Source organism: Phasianus colchicus, chromosome 10 (genome assembly GCF_987193195.1).
Source record: "Phasianus colchicus chromosome 10, bPhaCol1.hap1.1, whole genome shotgun sequence".
NCBI lineage: Eukaryota > Metazoa > Chordata > Aves > Galliformes > Phasianidae > Phasianus > Phasianus colchicus.
Genome location: NC_143445.1, coordinates 6,415,981 through 6,430,625, shown reverse-complemented (window position 1 = coordinate 6,430,625; position 14,645 = coordinate 6,415,981). Strand labels below are relative to the sequence as shown.

General features: G+C 36.3%; 1 protein-coding gene across 9 annotated transcripts in view; it reads left to right on the top strand.

The window, feature by feature from the left end:
- PIK3CB (phosphatidylinositol-4,5-bisphosphate 3-kinase catalytic subunit beta) overlaps nt 1-14,645 on the top strand; it is an 89,985-nt gene that overhangs the window by 52,325 nt on the left and 23,015 nt on the right. For all 9 annotated transcript variants that reach the window (XM_090147193.1, XM_090147199.1, XM_090147195.1 and 6 more), the window contains 10 exons: nt 627-812; nt 3,307-3,532; nt 5,066-5,289; nt 7,440-7,622; nt 7,881-8,051; nt 8,946-9,023; nt 11,856-12,107; nt 12,653-12,749; nt 13,629-13,759; nt 14,352-14,405. In XM_090147193.1, coding sequence (XP_090003319.1) covers nt 660-812; nt 3,307-3,532; nt 5,066-5,289; nt 7,440-7,622; nt 7,881-8,051; nt 8,946-9,023; nt 11,856-12,107; nt 12,653-12,749; nt 13,629-13,759; nt 14,352-14,405 — 1,569 coding nt within the window. In that variant the 5' untranslated portion in view covers nt 627-659. The remainder of the gene's footprint in view (nt 1-626; nt 813-3,306; nt 3,533-5,065; nt 5,290-7,439; nt 7,623-7,880; nt 8,052-8,945; nt 9,024-11,855; nt 12,108-12,652; nt 12,750-13,628; nt 13,760-14,351; nt 14,406-14,645) is intronic.

Here is a 14,645-nt window from a genome sequence, read left to right as displayed (position 1 = left end):
AGCTTTTCTCCTGCCCTTGGTGGATGTAGTTTACACAGTGAGTTGAATTCAAAGGAGATCATTTGCTTTCACCTTTAAAGAACGATGGAGATGAGTGTCTCTGAAGGGAAATGCCTCTTTCTAATAACATGTTGAAGAAGATTTTCCTTCTCTGAGTATAGACTTTAAAGTTGAATTAGGCACTCTTTCCAGGTTTGTGAACAACCGTCATAAATTGGCTAATTCAAAATTACAAAATGCTGTATTTTCATATTAAATATTGCTATACTTTCTCCAAGAAGTTTGTTTCCGTAGTGTTTCATACAGATAGCTTTAGAGAAAATTCAAAATGAATTTCAGACTTTGTTTCAGCTAGCTTCTGATTAGTCATTTTTAATATATTTTTTAAAATTAAGTCTTAATGATGTAAACACTGCATTAGTGTTTTACCAGGCAAGTGCTCTTCCTATACTAAATGGAATTAATGAGTAGGACTATGTATTTGTGTTTGCAGTATTGGCATTTGAAACCCTGGACTTGGGAGCTGAACTGCACAAGCAGACTTAAGTAAACTTTCCAAAAGCTTCAAAATGTGTGTCTAATTATAGAAGGTTAAGTATACTGAATTTAATTTTTTTTTTCCTAAGGCCATGTGGTTATGATATTGTTGAGATTCCACAATGCCTCCTGCCGTGACAGACAGCCTTGACATCTGGGCAGTGGATTCACAGATTGGTGCTGATGGCTCAATATCCGTGGACTTCCTACTGCCCACTGGAATCTACATCAACTTGGATGTCCCTCGAGATGCCACTATATCTCATATTAAACAGGTAATACCAAGTGGTCAATTAACTTATATTTGAAATGAGTTCTGGTTCTGATTTTCATGTGCCTTCTGGCAAATCAAGCAGTGAATCTGGGTAAGCATAAAAAAATTAATTAGAGGTGCATTCATAGCCTAGTGACTGGTAAAGATGTGTGTGTCTGGGGGTTTTGAATGTTTTTGAGCAGACGTTGAGGTATGGAGAAATAATTTCTCACTGATGGTTGCACTTTAGCAGTGATTGCTCTGCGTTATTACTGAGTTGTTATATCTAAACCTTTTGTTAATGTGTTATTCATACATTGTGCATTTATTTAAAATTTTTCTGATGAGTGTGGAAACATGAGATGCTGTGTCTGATTTAATTGTTAATACAGAAGTCATATATTGTGGTTCTGCTCCTTTTGGTTGACACCAATGGTGGCCTTATAAGCCACTGCTTAAGTTAGTGGAGAAGTGCCTTGTTGGGACATCACTTAAAAGGAGTGAAATCTGTGATTGATTTGCTGTGTGAGGGATCTTTTTGAAAAATGGGTGTGAAAAATCCTTGTCTATTTGTTCAGAGGAAACAATTTTCTTTACCAAAGAAGGGCTGTGACCCTTTTGTTTTGTTTCAAACGTTTTTAATTCTTTTGGGATGTGATACTGTGGATTTTATATTTTGAAAGACAGTATTACAAACAGTTCATCCAGGGCATATCTTGTGTAATTCTGAAGAGATGGAATTAATAAAATCTGGTTTCTAAAATTTCAGGATTTTTTAAATTTAAATTTGAGCAGTGGATTCAATCTGTTCTTGTTTTTGGAGTGTTTCAAATGCTTGTCAGGGGGTAACACCCATTAACAATAAAATCTTTTACATTCTCTAAGCTTGTGTTCATAATACTGATGAGTATTGTACTTCCATGCTGGTCTGCACATGATATAACATAGATCTGAAGCTACATAAACTCTGTGAGTTTGCTGTGCTGTTTTGACTGTGAAAATGTTTGAAATAAATTAGACAAACAAGGAGCTTATAAAACTTTCTGTCAAGACTGAGGGAAAGTTTACTGGCATTCTTATCTGAGCATGTCACAGCAGAGGGACATAGGCTGGATTAGTGCTTTATGACCTTTTTCCATTGACCTCTTATTTTATTTGAAGAGTAAGTTACATTTTATAGAATTATTCACTTCTGTAGTTAAACAAAATGTGGTAATAGAATGTCTAAGCTAGGTATATCCCTGAGTAACAAAGAGAATAAATGGCAGTGCTGGACACAGAGATGGATCTTTGGAGGACCAGTGTGATGCCTTCAGCCCATCTTCTGGGCAGTGTGAAGGACAAAATTGGGGTAGTAAAATTATTTGGAAGGGTAAAGGAAAGGCTTCCAACCTCACCCTTAAAGAGTGTGTGTAGCTGTGGCTTTTTAGATCCAGAAGTCATTGCTCTGAAGGAATTTCTCATAGTTCTGAAACATTCTTTTCCAGGCAAACATTGACAGTATGGAGCTAGTGTTAAAAAACTTCATTTGTCTTTGGCTGATTAGATGTCTTAATGATGTCTTGCTTTTTCACTCTGATTCCGTTTAACTTTCTTTTGACAGAAAATTCATGAGCTCATGTTTGCATTTGTCTTTCTTTCTTTGAAATGTATTGTTCATGGAAAAATGATTTATTATTATTTTTTAAAGTAAAGCTGAGTTGCAGGTTGTTTGCTCTTCTTTTCCTCTCACATTTAATGTAGGCACATCATTCGTAGCCATTCTTTCTTTGGTACAAATTTCGGTTGTAGGCTTTTAAGCCTGTTTTGATCTATGGCATCTGCACAGATCTTTGCAGATAGAAAGTTCTATTTAATTCCTTAATTAATTAATTAATTAATTCCTTAAAAAGGCTTTTGCCTAACCAGGCTGATTAGACTGGGGTACGTTTATTGGAAGGCAGCCTTGGTTGTACACATCTCAGAAACATATGCAGGTGTTTTCAGTTTGGCTGTAGGAATTCAGTTCAACTTCTTATTTTTGGAGGGTGTGTTTTTCATGCAAGATTTTTGACACTGCATTATTGATCCTACAGTTCCTGTTTCAAATGAAGCTTAAGAAACAAGTCCATAAAATGTAAACTTTTAAAATTTAGACAAAGTTATTCTCACCTTTATATGTATATATTTATTTAAAGACAGTTCTTTTTACCTATGATTTTCATTTCTGCTAAGAAATGTGATTAGCTTATGTTGGTGTTAGATGAGGCATAATCTGCTATGTAAACATTCAGTACACTGAAGCTTTGTTGAGTGCTGCATGATGGGTGACTTGCACATTTTGGTGGCCTGCAAAAGACTTACAAATAAATTTACCTGGAGCTTCTACAGAAGCAGGGAATTTGGCCTGATTTGTGTTACTGTGTGTTTTTAACCTCAGGGACGTTTGTGCACTTTAATTGCTGATTAAAAACAACCACAAGGCAGATACTAAAAACAAATCACTCTTCTTACTACCGTTTTTTTTTTTTTTCCAGCTGTTATGGAAGCAGGCACACACCTACCCACTCTTCCATCTCCTCATGGAGATTGACTCTTACATGTTCTCATGTGTGAATCAGACGGCTGTACATGAAGAATTAGAAGATGAAACACGAAGACTTTGTGACGTCAGACCCTTTCTTCCTGTCCTTAAACTAGTGACAAGGAATTGTGATCCAGGAGAAAAGTTGGACTCCAAAATAGGTGTCCTTATAGGCAAAGGTACATTTACTTTTCTCTGTTTTTTTTTGAAAACTTTGTTTTATAGAAGCAGGTCTTATTTGGGCAGGTAATGGGAAAAATTTACAATATTTTCTTCTCCTTTTGTCTCTGACAGAATTTCTATTCCTCAGACTAGTACTGATGACATTTAAAACAATTTTAAATACTAAAGATGAAACATTTGTAAGTTGATAGATGCTATTCTCTGTGTTGTAGTTCAGCACTGTGTTGTATAACTCCATCAGTCAAGAGAAAAAGTCTTATTTTATTAGATAAGGGGATTAGATTGGGAAAATAAATCTATAATATTATTACTAAGTGGTGGAACACTTAATCCCTGAATGTGTTACCACAAGTAGCCTAATAACAAATTGCATAGGCAGAGGGAACTAGAAATTGTTATGAGTTTGGTATACATGATTTCTGAGTTGGTTAACAGTATGATTCTTGGCTTTGCTCTCCATTGTGACACTGATTTTCAGCAAACAATGGGAAGCTATTTTTAAGGCTTTCACAGTAACTTGCTCTTGATGTTATTTCAGAATTTTCATCTTTTAAATCTACTGTGGTTATACAATAAAGATTGACAGGGTCATGTGAGGTCATACCTCTTGTTTTAAAACAATGAACCATTGTTAGCTCTTTTATAGAGACTGCAGCTTTTGTTTAGATTTCAGCAGTGCGCTGTCTGCCCATTTGTTAAAGCCAACAATGGAAGCAGCCAGTTCAACTGCTCAGACATACTCTGACAGGTTCTGAGAGATTCACATTCTTTGATTGAATATTTCTCTTTCTGTGCTTATAAACGTAGTGTTTTGTTCTCAAATGGTATCTGGTGCCTTGTGTAATTTGGACAATGTGCATCAGTTCAGGAGAAATGAAAAAACGTGCCCACTTGCAGATTCTGTGCTTCCTGAACTTCCTTACGGACTGAAGAATCCACATTCTTTGGGGACTCTCTCTATGTATTCTTTCTGTATATGTTTTGGAAAAAGAATTTTATTGGACTCGGGTCGGTTGAACTTTCAGTCCTATCAGTTTTATTTGAGCAGAAGGTTTATTTTATTCACAAGGATATGTCAAGAATATGTATCTATCTGCAGATCAACTATCCTTTTCTTGCCTTTTAAGCAAAATATAAAAGATGTCATCTTTAAGGGAGCAGAGCGGGGAAGGCGATGATGTAAAACACTCTAATGTATGGTTTTTATGGTGCACTTAGGGTGGTGTGTTTGCATTTGCTGTTGTGAGGGGAGACTTAAAACTTCCCAGTCTATTTTGAAAGCAGAGTGAGGTTGGATTTTCCATTTAATGTTAAGCAAGGAATTGTTTCTTGCTGTTCAGACATTTAAGGCAGGTTGCATGGGAATTGTGCAAATAACTTTGAAATTCCACTGATGTACAGGGGGATGTAGAACTCAACTCACTTTTGAGCAGTCATTTTGGCTGGAAGATCTGAATAAAATCACTTATACAGCCTAACCTTAAAGATAAATAGGTGAGGTATTCTTTTGCTTGATTGAACTCTTCTAGGTCTCCATGAGTTTGATGCCTTACAAGATCCTGAAGTGAACGACTTTCGAGCTAAAATGCGAAGAATCAGTGAGGAGAAGATTCAGTCCCTTGTGGGTCTTTCCTGGATGGACTGGTTAAAGCACACTTATCCACCAGAACAGGAACCCGTTGTCCCAGAGAACTTCCAAGATAAGCTTTATAGTGGAAATCTTGTAGTGGCTATTCATTTTGATAACTGCCAGGTAGGAATGGATGTTATCATCATATTTAATGTACTGTTCTTGATTCCCATCTGAGTTAGCATGAGGTCGATCAGACATATAAGTGAAATAGAATAATGTTACCAGGGTCCTTGACTTTTGAAAGAGAGTGTGGAAGCCAAAGGACAGTTGTGAACTGAAGTGAAATTACAGTTGTACTCAATTCTGCTTTTAAAATTGAAATGTACAGTTCTTATGTTTTGTATTATTTTATGTTCATTTAAACCTAAAACACACTTCAGAGTTCTCAAGACCCTTTTGGTCAACTACTATTTATGTGACTTCACTAGGATTTGATTTTAGGCCTGAGAGATGCTGAATGGGGAAGAACCAAATTCAACAGGTTTTTTTCTGTTTGTGGTTCATTTCTGAATATCTTTAGGGGTGAGCTGCTAATTAGGCTGAGAAATAAGCATAAAAAATAAGAGTTAGCTTTCTCAACTACACATGCATAGAGACAAATTTAACACTAGCTGAGATTTAAAATTACCTTCTTGTTTCTCGTAGCCAAGCTAACAACCCTCATAGCTTATTTTTAAAAAAGATTTTTTTTTATGGTAAAGTTGCTATGTTTCTACTTCATTCCTCATTTTTACACTGTGTACTTCTTAATGGTGAGGTGTCAGCATGGGAAGCCTTAGAATCTCAGGAGAGTGTAATAATAGACTATATTTGCTGTCCACTTTGACCTTGTTGTTAGATATTGATGTTCTAATGATTAAGCTAATTTTATTTGCAAAGCTGTATTGCTTCTATACCATCTTTATTAAGAAAAAATAATAATTTGAAGTTGTAAAATTATATCTGGCTTTGGAAACACTAAATGCAGAGATGAATACTGCATTTGGTAACCAGTACCACTGTCTGATGTGGGATACGTAGGAGTTTTTACAAAAAGAAACCTCACAACTTTTCCAGTTGTTTACAGCATAGCAGAGGACTTGTAGTTTTTCAGGAACAATGAGAATATCTGTTTTAGTCAGCTTTCGAGGAAGGCATTGTGTATAAGTATGTATTTGATATAAAAGGAATACAGAAGTTGCTGTTGCTTCAAAATGCATTTGCCTGCCTCTGTAATAGCTTGGGCTCCCGACATTCCTAATATTTCCAATCTTCTGCTACCAGTTCTGACCTTCAAAGCTGTTAACAGTTCAAATTGGAGCCGTATTTTAGGGCACTAAACTCTGTTCTGGACTACTTGCACTGAGTACTGTAAGACAACTCGGAATTGAGTAGGAAATTATTAGGAAATTGAGAAGGAGACTGTTTCATCCTTACAGTAGGAAATCTGCAAGAGTGAGAGGAAGAAATACTGAAGTATTTGTTGTTAAGAGCACATGAGGGATCTGTAAAACCTACCTAAATTGGTTTTGGAGCAAGAGAGAGAAACTAATCACATTGCTGTGATGTGCACACATGTAAAAATACTAATTTGAATTAAATCAGCCATTGTAGGACACCAGGTTCCTGGGAAGGAAAGGGTTCATTCCTGTTTGCCCACTGTCAGTTATGGTAGGAGAAGCCTTTGCTGCTTGGCAGTGTTCTGAGCAGGGGAAGCTAGAAATACAAAACTCTTTTTGCCCAACTTTGCACAGTTAGATTTTCTTGCTTACCTTCTTACTTATAAACTTCAACACAAGTCAAAAGAATGCAAGTCAGACAATGCTTGGTTTGTAAGTAGTTACTCTTAGTGTGCTTATGTGTTTGTGAGTGTGTGTGCAAAAAAAAAAAAAAAAAAAAAAAACCACCAAAAATCCACCAAAACAAACAGAAGAACAAACAGAACTCGCTGGATCAACCTTTCCTGGTCAACATGGTAGATGGAGGGAGAAGAAAGACTTCACAAAAGATCTTCTTTTACATTAGGAATGATGACATTCCGTATATTTAAATCTTTTTTTCTCCCTAATTAAAAAAAATTACTAACTTCTTTAACTTTTTAAGACAGAAATAAAAATGACAGATACTATGAAGAGATTTGATTAAATTTTCTCTTTGGAAGTGGAGTCTTTCCATGTTTTATGCTATGGGTACTGCCTGCTATCCTTCTTTTCTTCACTCCACTCACATCCCCTCAGTCACAGTCTGACTGTGAAAAGTGATATTTGGTATTCCTGTTTGTGTTTTGGTAGGATGTATTTAGTTTTCAAGTGTCTCCTAACATGAATCCCATCAAGTTGAATGAACTGGCAATCCGAAAACGCTTGACCATCCATGGAAAAGAAGATGAGGAAATTGATCCTGCTGACTATGTGCTGCAAGTTAGTGGGAGGCTAGAATATGTTTTTGGTGATCATCCGTTAATTCAGTTTCAGGTATGTAAAGCTCTTTGGAACTCATTGTAATCATTGCTTTCTGGAGCTTTGGTCAGAATTTCACTTTGTGTCATGTGCCATTGCATAGTGAACAAAGCTGAACAATAACGTGCTTCCTCATGCCTGCTCTGCTCTCCCATTGTAAAATAAATGTGCGTCATTTCCTTTGTAGCTTTGCAACATATTCTAATTGCTTTGATTTGAAAGTTTTTGCAGAAATATTCTGTTAGTTTCTAATTGTTTTCTGTGGGCTTGTAGTACATACACAACTGCGTGATGAACAGGACTCTTCCTCAGCTGACACTAGTTGAGTGTTGCACCATAAAGAAAATGTGTGAGCAGGAAATGATTGCCATAGAAGTTGCCATAAACCGAAAATCATCCAACCTTCCTCTTCCTCTGCCACCAAAAAAAACAAGAGCAACAACTGTAAGTTAATGTGAAGAGTATCTGATATCCAAAAGGAAGAGTGAACTGTGCAATGTAAATCACAATGTCTGGGATTTCTGCTGTTACTTCTGTTTTCCAGAATAGGTCTCCTGGGTCTCCTCAGAGCCTTCTGTTGCATGCTAGTTTCACATCATGAATAGCAGGCCTTACAGCTTTTTGGATACTTCCTGTCCTCACCTCCCTCTTGCTCTCTTTCCCCCAATGCCCCAGAAAGATCCACTGTCACACTGTCATTGCTATTGATTTTGCTTCCAACCACAAGCCAGAAGAGTGGATAATAATCTGTTACCAGCAACTGGAGAAATTACTGCACAGAGCTGTATTCTCCAGGTTCAGCATATGTAGGCTCCACTGGCTTGGACAATAGTGATCTGTTAGGTCTCTTGTTTTAGCCCCCTCATGTCTTGCATGATGTTTTCACTTCAACGATGGCAACTTTTGCTATCAGATAAGTCTAACTTTTAATGTAATGCTTCCTTCATTGTTGAACTTAGCATGGCCACATAACACAGCTGTAATTTGTGTATTGTTATTCTAAGGAATGGGGACAGGCTTTGTTCTTTTAATTTGTAGCTATATATTCAGAGCATCTCATACATTTGAAGAGTTATTATTAATTCTCAGCAAGTAGTATGCAATGTATTTTCTTCTCCCCAAAATCTTCAACTTGGTGGTTTTTCTGTCCTTCTTACCTTTTGGAACATCCAAGATGCTCTTGTAGCTATGAGAACCAATTTATTTTTTAAGGTTTCAAATTCATATTTTTAAAAATATCCCTTTTAGTTTGTATTTATGGCTTCTGCTGAACATGTCTAGCTTATAAAGTAATTATGTTGATTAAGAGAAAACTTACATCTTTATTTCCCTTCTCAGAGTGTATGGGACATTTGCAGCCCTTTCAAGATTATTCTATTAAAGGGTAATAAGCTAAATACAGAAGAAAATGCCAAAGTAAGTAATTTTGCATAGTTTCAGAAGACACTCTGATAATAATTTTAATGCTTTTCTACATTTAGTGAACTCAGAATTGAACAGGTTTCAGGTGAGCAGAATGTATGCATTATTGCTTAATTGTATCATTAGTATTACTGAAGATCTTAATTCATTGCTAAAACTGTTGCTTTATTGTCTGAAGTTGGATACGTGCATTCCAGCATGCCATTATGTTGGCATGATGCTTGTTGGTCTTTTTTTCAAGTATCTGTAAGTACTGATACAAAATAACCTTATTCAGACCAAACTTCCTTAAACATCTGGCAAGCAAAAGTAGATTAAATATTATACGTTTTAATTGGAACTGAAGATATTTTTTGTAGTCCAGAATAAACTCTGTGTGTTTCTAAGCATGGATTGCGTGCTTCTATACAATCTGTCTTTTATTTTCTAAACATGCTGCACACACAAAAGAAGCTGTAGTATCACTTCCTGTAAAATGCACATGAGTGGGCTACTGCCTGTGTTACAGACCACAAGCTGTTAACACGTGGGGAGTTTTTGCACAGTTACTTTAAGACCTTACAAGACTTGTGAAGTGGAACAACATTGATATCCTTTGTTGTATTTGACCAGCAATTAATTAATCAGGTCGGAGAGAAATTCAGTTAGCCATTGAAGCTGATGTTCTGATGCTTTATTCATGATACACATTGCATTTTTTTCTTCAAAACTACTGTCATGATGTCCATGTGCATTCAGAATATGTCATGGTACTGCACTGCTAAATGGGCCATGGCTACAGATGTCAGATATAAGCAGTGTGGCTTTAGAAATGGATGTCTGCAAAACCAGGCATTCTTCTTTTCTTGATCTGAACTGTTATTTAGCTAGTTGTATTGTCTTCTTAGCTCTACAGTCTGTGGACTCTTACAGTTTTAAAATGGAAGGGGGAAAAGAAGATGGATTCCAGAAGCAACGTAGCTACTAGATATTTTTTTAGTACATATGAAAAATGAACTTTAATCAATTTCAACGTGACTCTCCAGAAAAAATAAAATATGTTGATCAGAAGCTTGAGAAACAACAAAAAATGATAATCCTTCAGAATTGGTACCTGTGGAAACGATCTAAGGAGTTTTTGGTATTTTGAATGCATTTTCAGTCTTGAAAACCTAAATTTGCCTTAGTTATTCAGTGTCATGCATTAACCTTGCAGAATTGTGCATGTTTGTCTGCATCGTTTGTCTGTGCTGTTATGGAACTGTGTCACTGTAGAGAATGTTTTTGTTTCCCATTCATGACTTCTTAGAATGTAATGTTTGATTGGCTGCTGTTGTGTGAGTCAGTACTCAGAATACCAGCCCAGTATTCAGTTTTGCTGAGAGCACCAACAGAATTCCTACGTGCAGTGTTTGTAGGTGGAAACAAAGCATCTGTCAGATGTGAGCTGCATTTGAGTATTTTCTCTTAGAGCACCATTGACTTTGTTCAGCTGTTTAACACCCAGTTTTCCAAACACGTGACATTTGAAATAGCATTTGGTCTCATTATTTGGCTGTGCCACTGTTACGTACAATTTCAGGAGTAAAAAGGAAACGTCAAAACAAAAAGAACAAAATTTAGTATCCAATCCCTTATTTTTAACAGGAATGGAAATCGTAGAATTAGGAGTGGTCAGAGGCAAGCAGTTAGCTGGTATATCCAAGCTGCTTTGTTACTGTCACGTTTTACTTGATCACTTATTTTCTTCCACTACACTTATTTTCTTCCACTGGCTTTTTATTATATTATAAAGTGAAAGAAAAGTCAGGGAAAACTGGGGCCATACAGAGCTTATAATATCAGATGCCAAGATGTCAATAATATTGAAAGCTATGCAAATGTGAATTTACAAACCTGGTTTTAAACGATTCAGACAGACTTTAGAACATTTACAATAGATGACAATCTACAATAGATTACAGTCTGTAAGATAACTCTAAATCAGCACAGGAATTTGGTGTGAATTCAATTGAACGTGCAGTAAATCTCCAAATGGATTAACAAGGACCTTCTGATGACTTGGTTCACAGCTGATTTGAAACAGTTTTAACCAGTTCTCTGGTATCAGCCCCAGTATTTCCTTTTTGACGAATATAATGCTGCAATCTGTAAGTACAGAAACATTAAAAAAAAGCCCTGTAAACTAAAACAGGAATTTTGACTCTGTATGTGAATATATACATAAATTATTACATGTATGTATGTACGTGCACATGCACAGTCTGTTTACATCAGATTTCCTGAAGATTTCTTTCCAGCGTGCTGTGTTTCATGGATGTTCATGTAGCTGTTCTTACCTGACATTGGCTCACAGAGGTGAAACGTGACAAAAAGAGGTGAAAGTGAAATTTATGAATATCACTGGGACTCAAGGAAATGTCTTTAAATTGACTATTTCCTTTCAGTGATTGATCAGAAAAAAATTGTTATTATATAGGTATGCAAGTTACCTGAGTCAGTTTAACAATGGGTGTTCCTATGGCACCTGTACGAAGGAGTATAACTCACCTCAGGGCGTTCTCCAGGACCTGAACTTGTCTAGTGAGTGCAGCCTCTTCATCGGTGGCAGGAGGTTTTTGCACAGAATGGTCAGATGGGGCATTGTTTGGACATCGTCTGCTGGTGCTGCTGAGACTTTGCCTAGGGATTATTCTGGGCTGATGGCAGATTTTCTTTAGCATGGCTTCATTTAACCTGTATTAAAATATCAAAATTGTTTGTTATCAAGTTAGAAATGCTGATTAAATGTATGTATTAGGTTCCATGGCACGTCTTAATATTTCTTCTCTAATTCCCTTAATGCAGGTTCATGTTAGGGCTGGTATTTTCCACGGTACGGAGCTCCTTTGTAAAACCATTGTAAGCACAGAAATATCTGGGAGAAGTGACCATGCTTGGAATGAAGTACTGGAGTTTGAAATAAATGTCTGTGATCTACCAAGAATGGCAAGACTCTGCTTTGCAGTTTATGCTGTGATGGATAAGATGAAAACTAAAAAGTCAACTAAGTCAATGAATCCCTCCAAATACCAAACCATTAGGAAAGCAGGAAAAGTGGTAATTATAATTATCTTTTTTTTTTTTTTTCCTTTTGTACCTCTGAACTATATATAACATGTTTGGTATTCAGTTGTCATCACTTCAGTTTTCAAGAATACAAAATGAAAAATAAAGGTACTGAAAAAGTATATATGTGAAGAATCACACACACAAATCCTGGTACAAAAAAGCCCTTTTCCTGCTTCTCAGACATTGAAAAGACACAAACGTTTTGATTTTAAGCAGGTTGGCAAATGGCTACTTAACAAATTGTATTTTAAGATGCGAGTTTTGTTCTCATCTCTAGAACTCGAGATGAATCCTGATGGAGGAAAAATGTGAGCATCTGGGCTTATGTTCAGAGAAATGTCTGTTTTTAGACTGGCAGAGTGGCTCCTCAGAATTAAGTCCTATTGTCTCAGAGGACCCAGAGCACGTATGAAAACTATGCTCATGTTTAATTGCTTTTCTGAAAGAGAGCAACACTAAGATGAAGAAAAACAAACCCCACGTTAAAACCCCTACCATCTTAGTTTCTACATAGAAATTCTTTCTGTTAACAGCACTACCCTGTAGCCTGGGTAAATACCATGGTATTTGATTACAAAGGACAGCTGAAGAATGGAGAATTCGTACTGCACAGCTGGTCATCATTTCCAGGTAAAGTTTAACTTTCTGTACTTATATTTGAAATATTTGACATTGAAGAGCAGTATCAAATAGAATTTTGGCCACATGCATGTGCAATTTTCTTGCCATAATTTCTTTGCTACATGTATTTTTTTATGTGGAAAAATACATGAGGTCTTAATGTCTTTCATGAAAGAACTGTTTATCTGTCAGGAGGACAAATGAGAGCATGCTTGAAAGCAGTATTCTGAAAGGGTGACGTTACAGAAAGATCACTTGAAACTAGAGGTGCATACTTAAATCTAGTGTTATCTGGTTGGGTTTTTTAATGCATTTCGGGTTTCATTTGGTTACTTGTGCTATGTTTTAAACTCATTAGGTGAGCTGTATTGTGTGTGACAATGTTGGAGTCTGCAAAACATGTGAGTTAGAATTTTGTTTTTGAGAATTCCTTCCCTGGAATTCGGATTGATTAGTAAAACAGTCTGAAATCTACATGTCACTCTTCAGTTAATCATGAGAATTGCAGATTCATCTGGCTTTGGTGTTGAGGGGAAAAAAAAGCTTAACACTTGACTCTTTTTCATGCTGTTTGATATGGAGGCAGTGTATATGTGGGTTTACAGAGACTGATGTTACTGGGACTGAAGCTGCATTTAGGGATTTGGCTCAGCAGTATCCAGGGTTGCTTTGATGTTACATTTCTTCTGGAAGGAGATTTTTTTTTTTTTTTCCTTTTGTGATAATCCAGCATCTGTGTATATAGAATGTATGAAATGCTTAAGCTAGAGAAGCATGCACTGGAGAGGTGCTGTGCAGACCACTGTCAATCATTTGGACTGAAAGACAGAGACACAATAAGATTATTATTATCTTTTTTAATTTTAATTGTTCTTGCTAACATTTTAGATGAGCTTGAAGAAATGTTAAATCCAATGGGAACTGTCCAGACTAACCCTTACACTGAAAATGCAACAGCTTTGCACATTAGATTTCAAGAATATTCAAAACAGCCTATTAATTACCCTCCCTTTGATAAGGTAAGATGTGACAGAGTGGTCAAGAATGCTTATGTGCAAATAGTTTTTTCTTTACTTTCAGCTGCTTTTGTCACTGAATTCCCTATTCCGGAGTTGTTTGAGCTTGCAGTACACAATAATGTCAGTGCTCTGCCTTCAGAGTCTTCAGATAATCTTTGAAGACATATGCATTTTAAAATACTCTCTGCATGGTCTCTTCAGGGTCAGCAGCACAATCAATCACTTTCCAATACCGATGATCTTTTAAAAAGCTAAACTTTGGTACAACACTGGAAAACTTCACATTTTGCCTGCCTGTGACTATAAAGATCTATTACTACTTTGTACAAATGTGTTAAATGTTTTTTGGAACACTTATCTCCTCTATGAGCTAAATTTTTTTTCAAGACTCTTCGTACTGTATAAAAATGGACTGGGAAAGTCAGGGCAGTAAACTCTGGTTATTTGTTCCATAGAAGTGCACGTGATTCCTCGTATATACAATATGATAGTGTTGTAATTATTTAAAAGATGGTAAAATTTACTTATCTGTGATTATTTCAATGTCAGATTTGTATTTAAATCTGATCTGTTTTAAAATGTCTTTTTGCAGATACTTGAAAAGGCAGCTGAGATTGCAAGAAGCAGTGACAATGCTGCAATGGCGGTAAGCGTCTGCTGAAGGCAGCACTTGAACATTTTTTGGGGGGGAGTATTTTCTTTTAATCTTCTGCATCAATCCAGCAGAAAGTAATTCAACTGCTTGAATAACTGTAATTCTATGGGCTTTATTTTCTTACATAATCCACTTTGTTGAACTGCATTAAACACACTCTCGTTCATTCTTTTTCAATATGTTTTGGACTTCTGAAGGAACACCTGCGTTATTTTTTATCAAATAACTCAA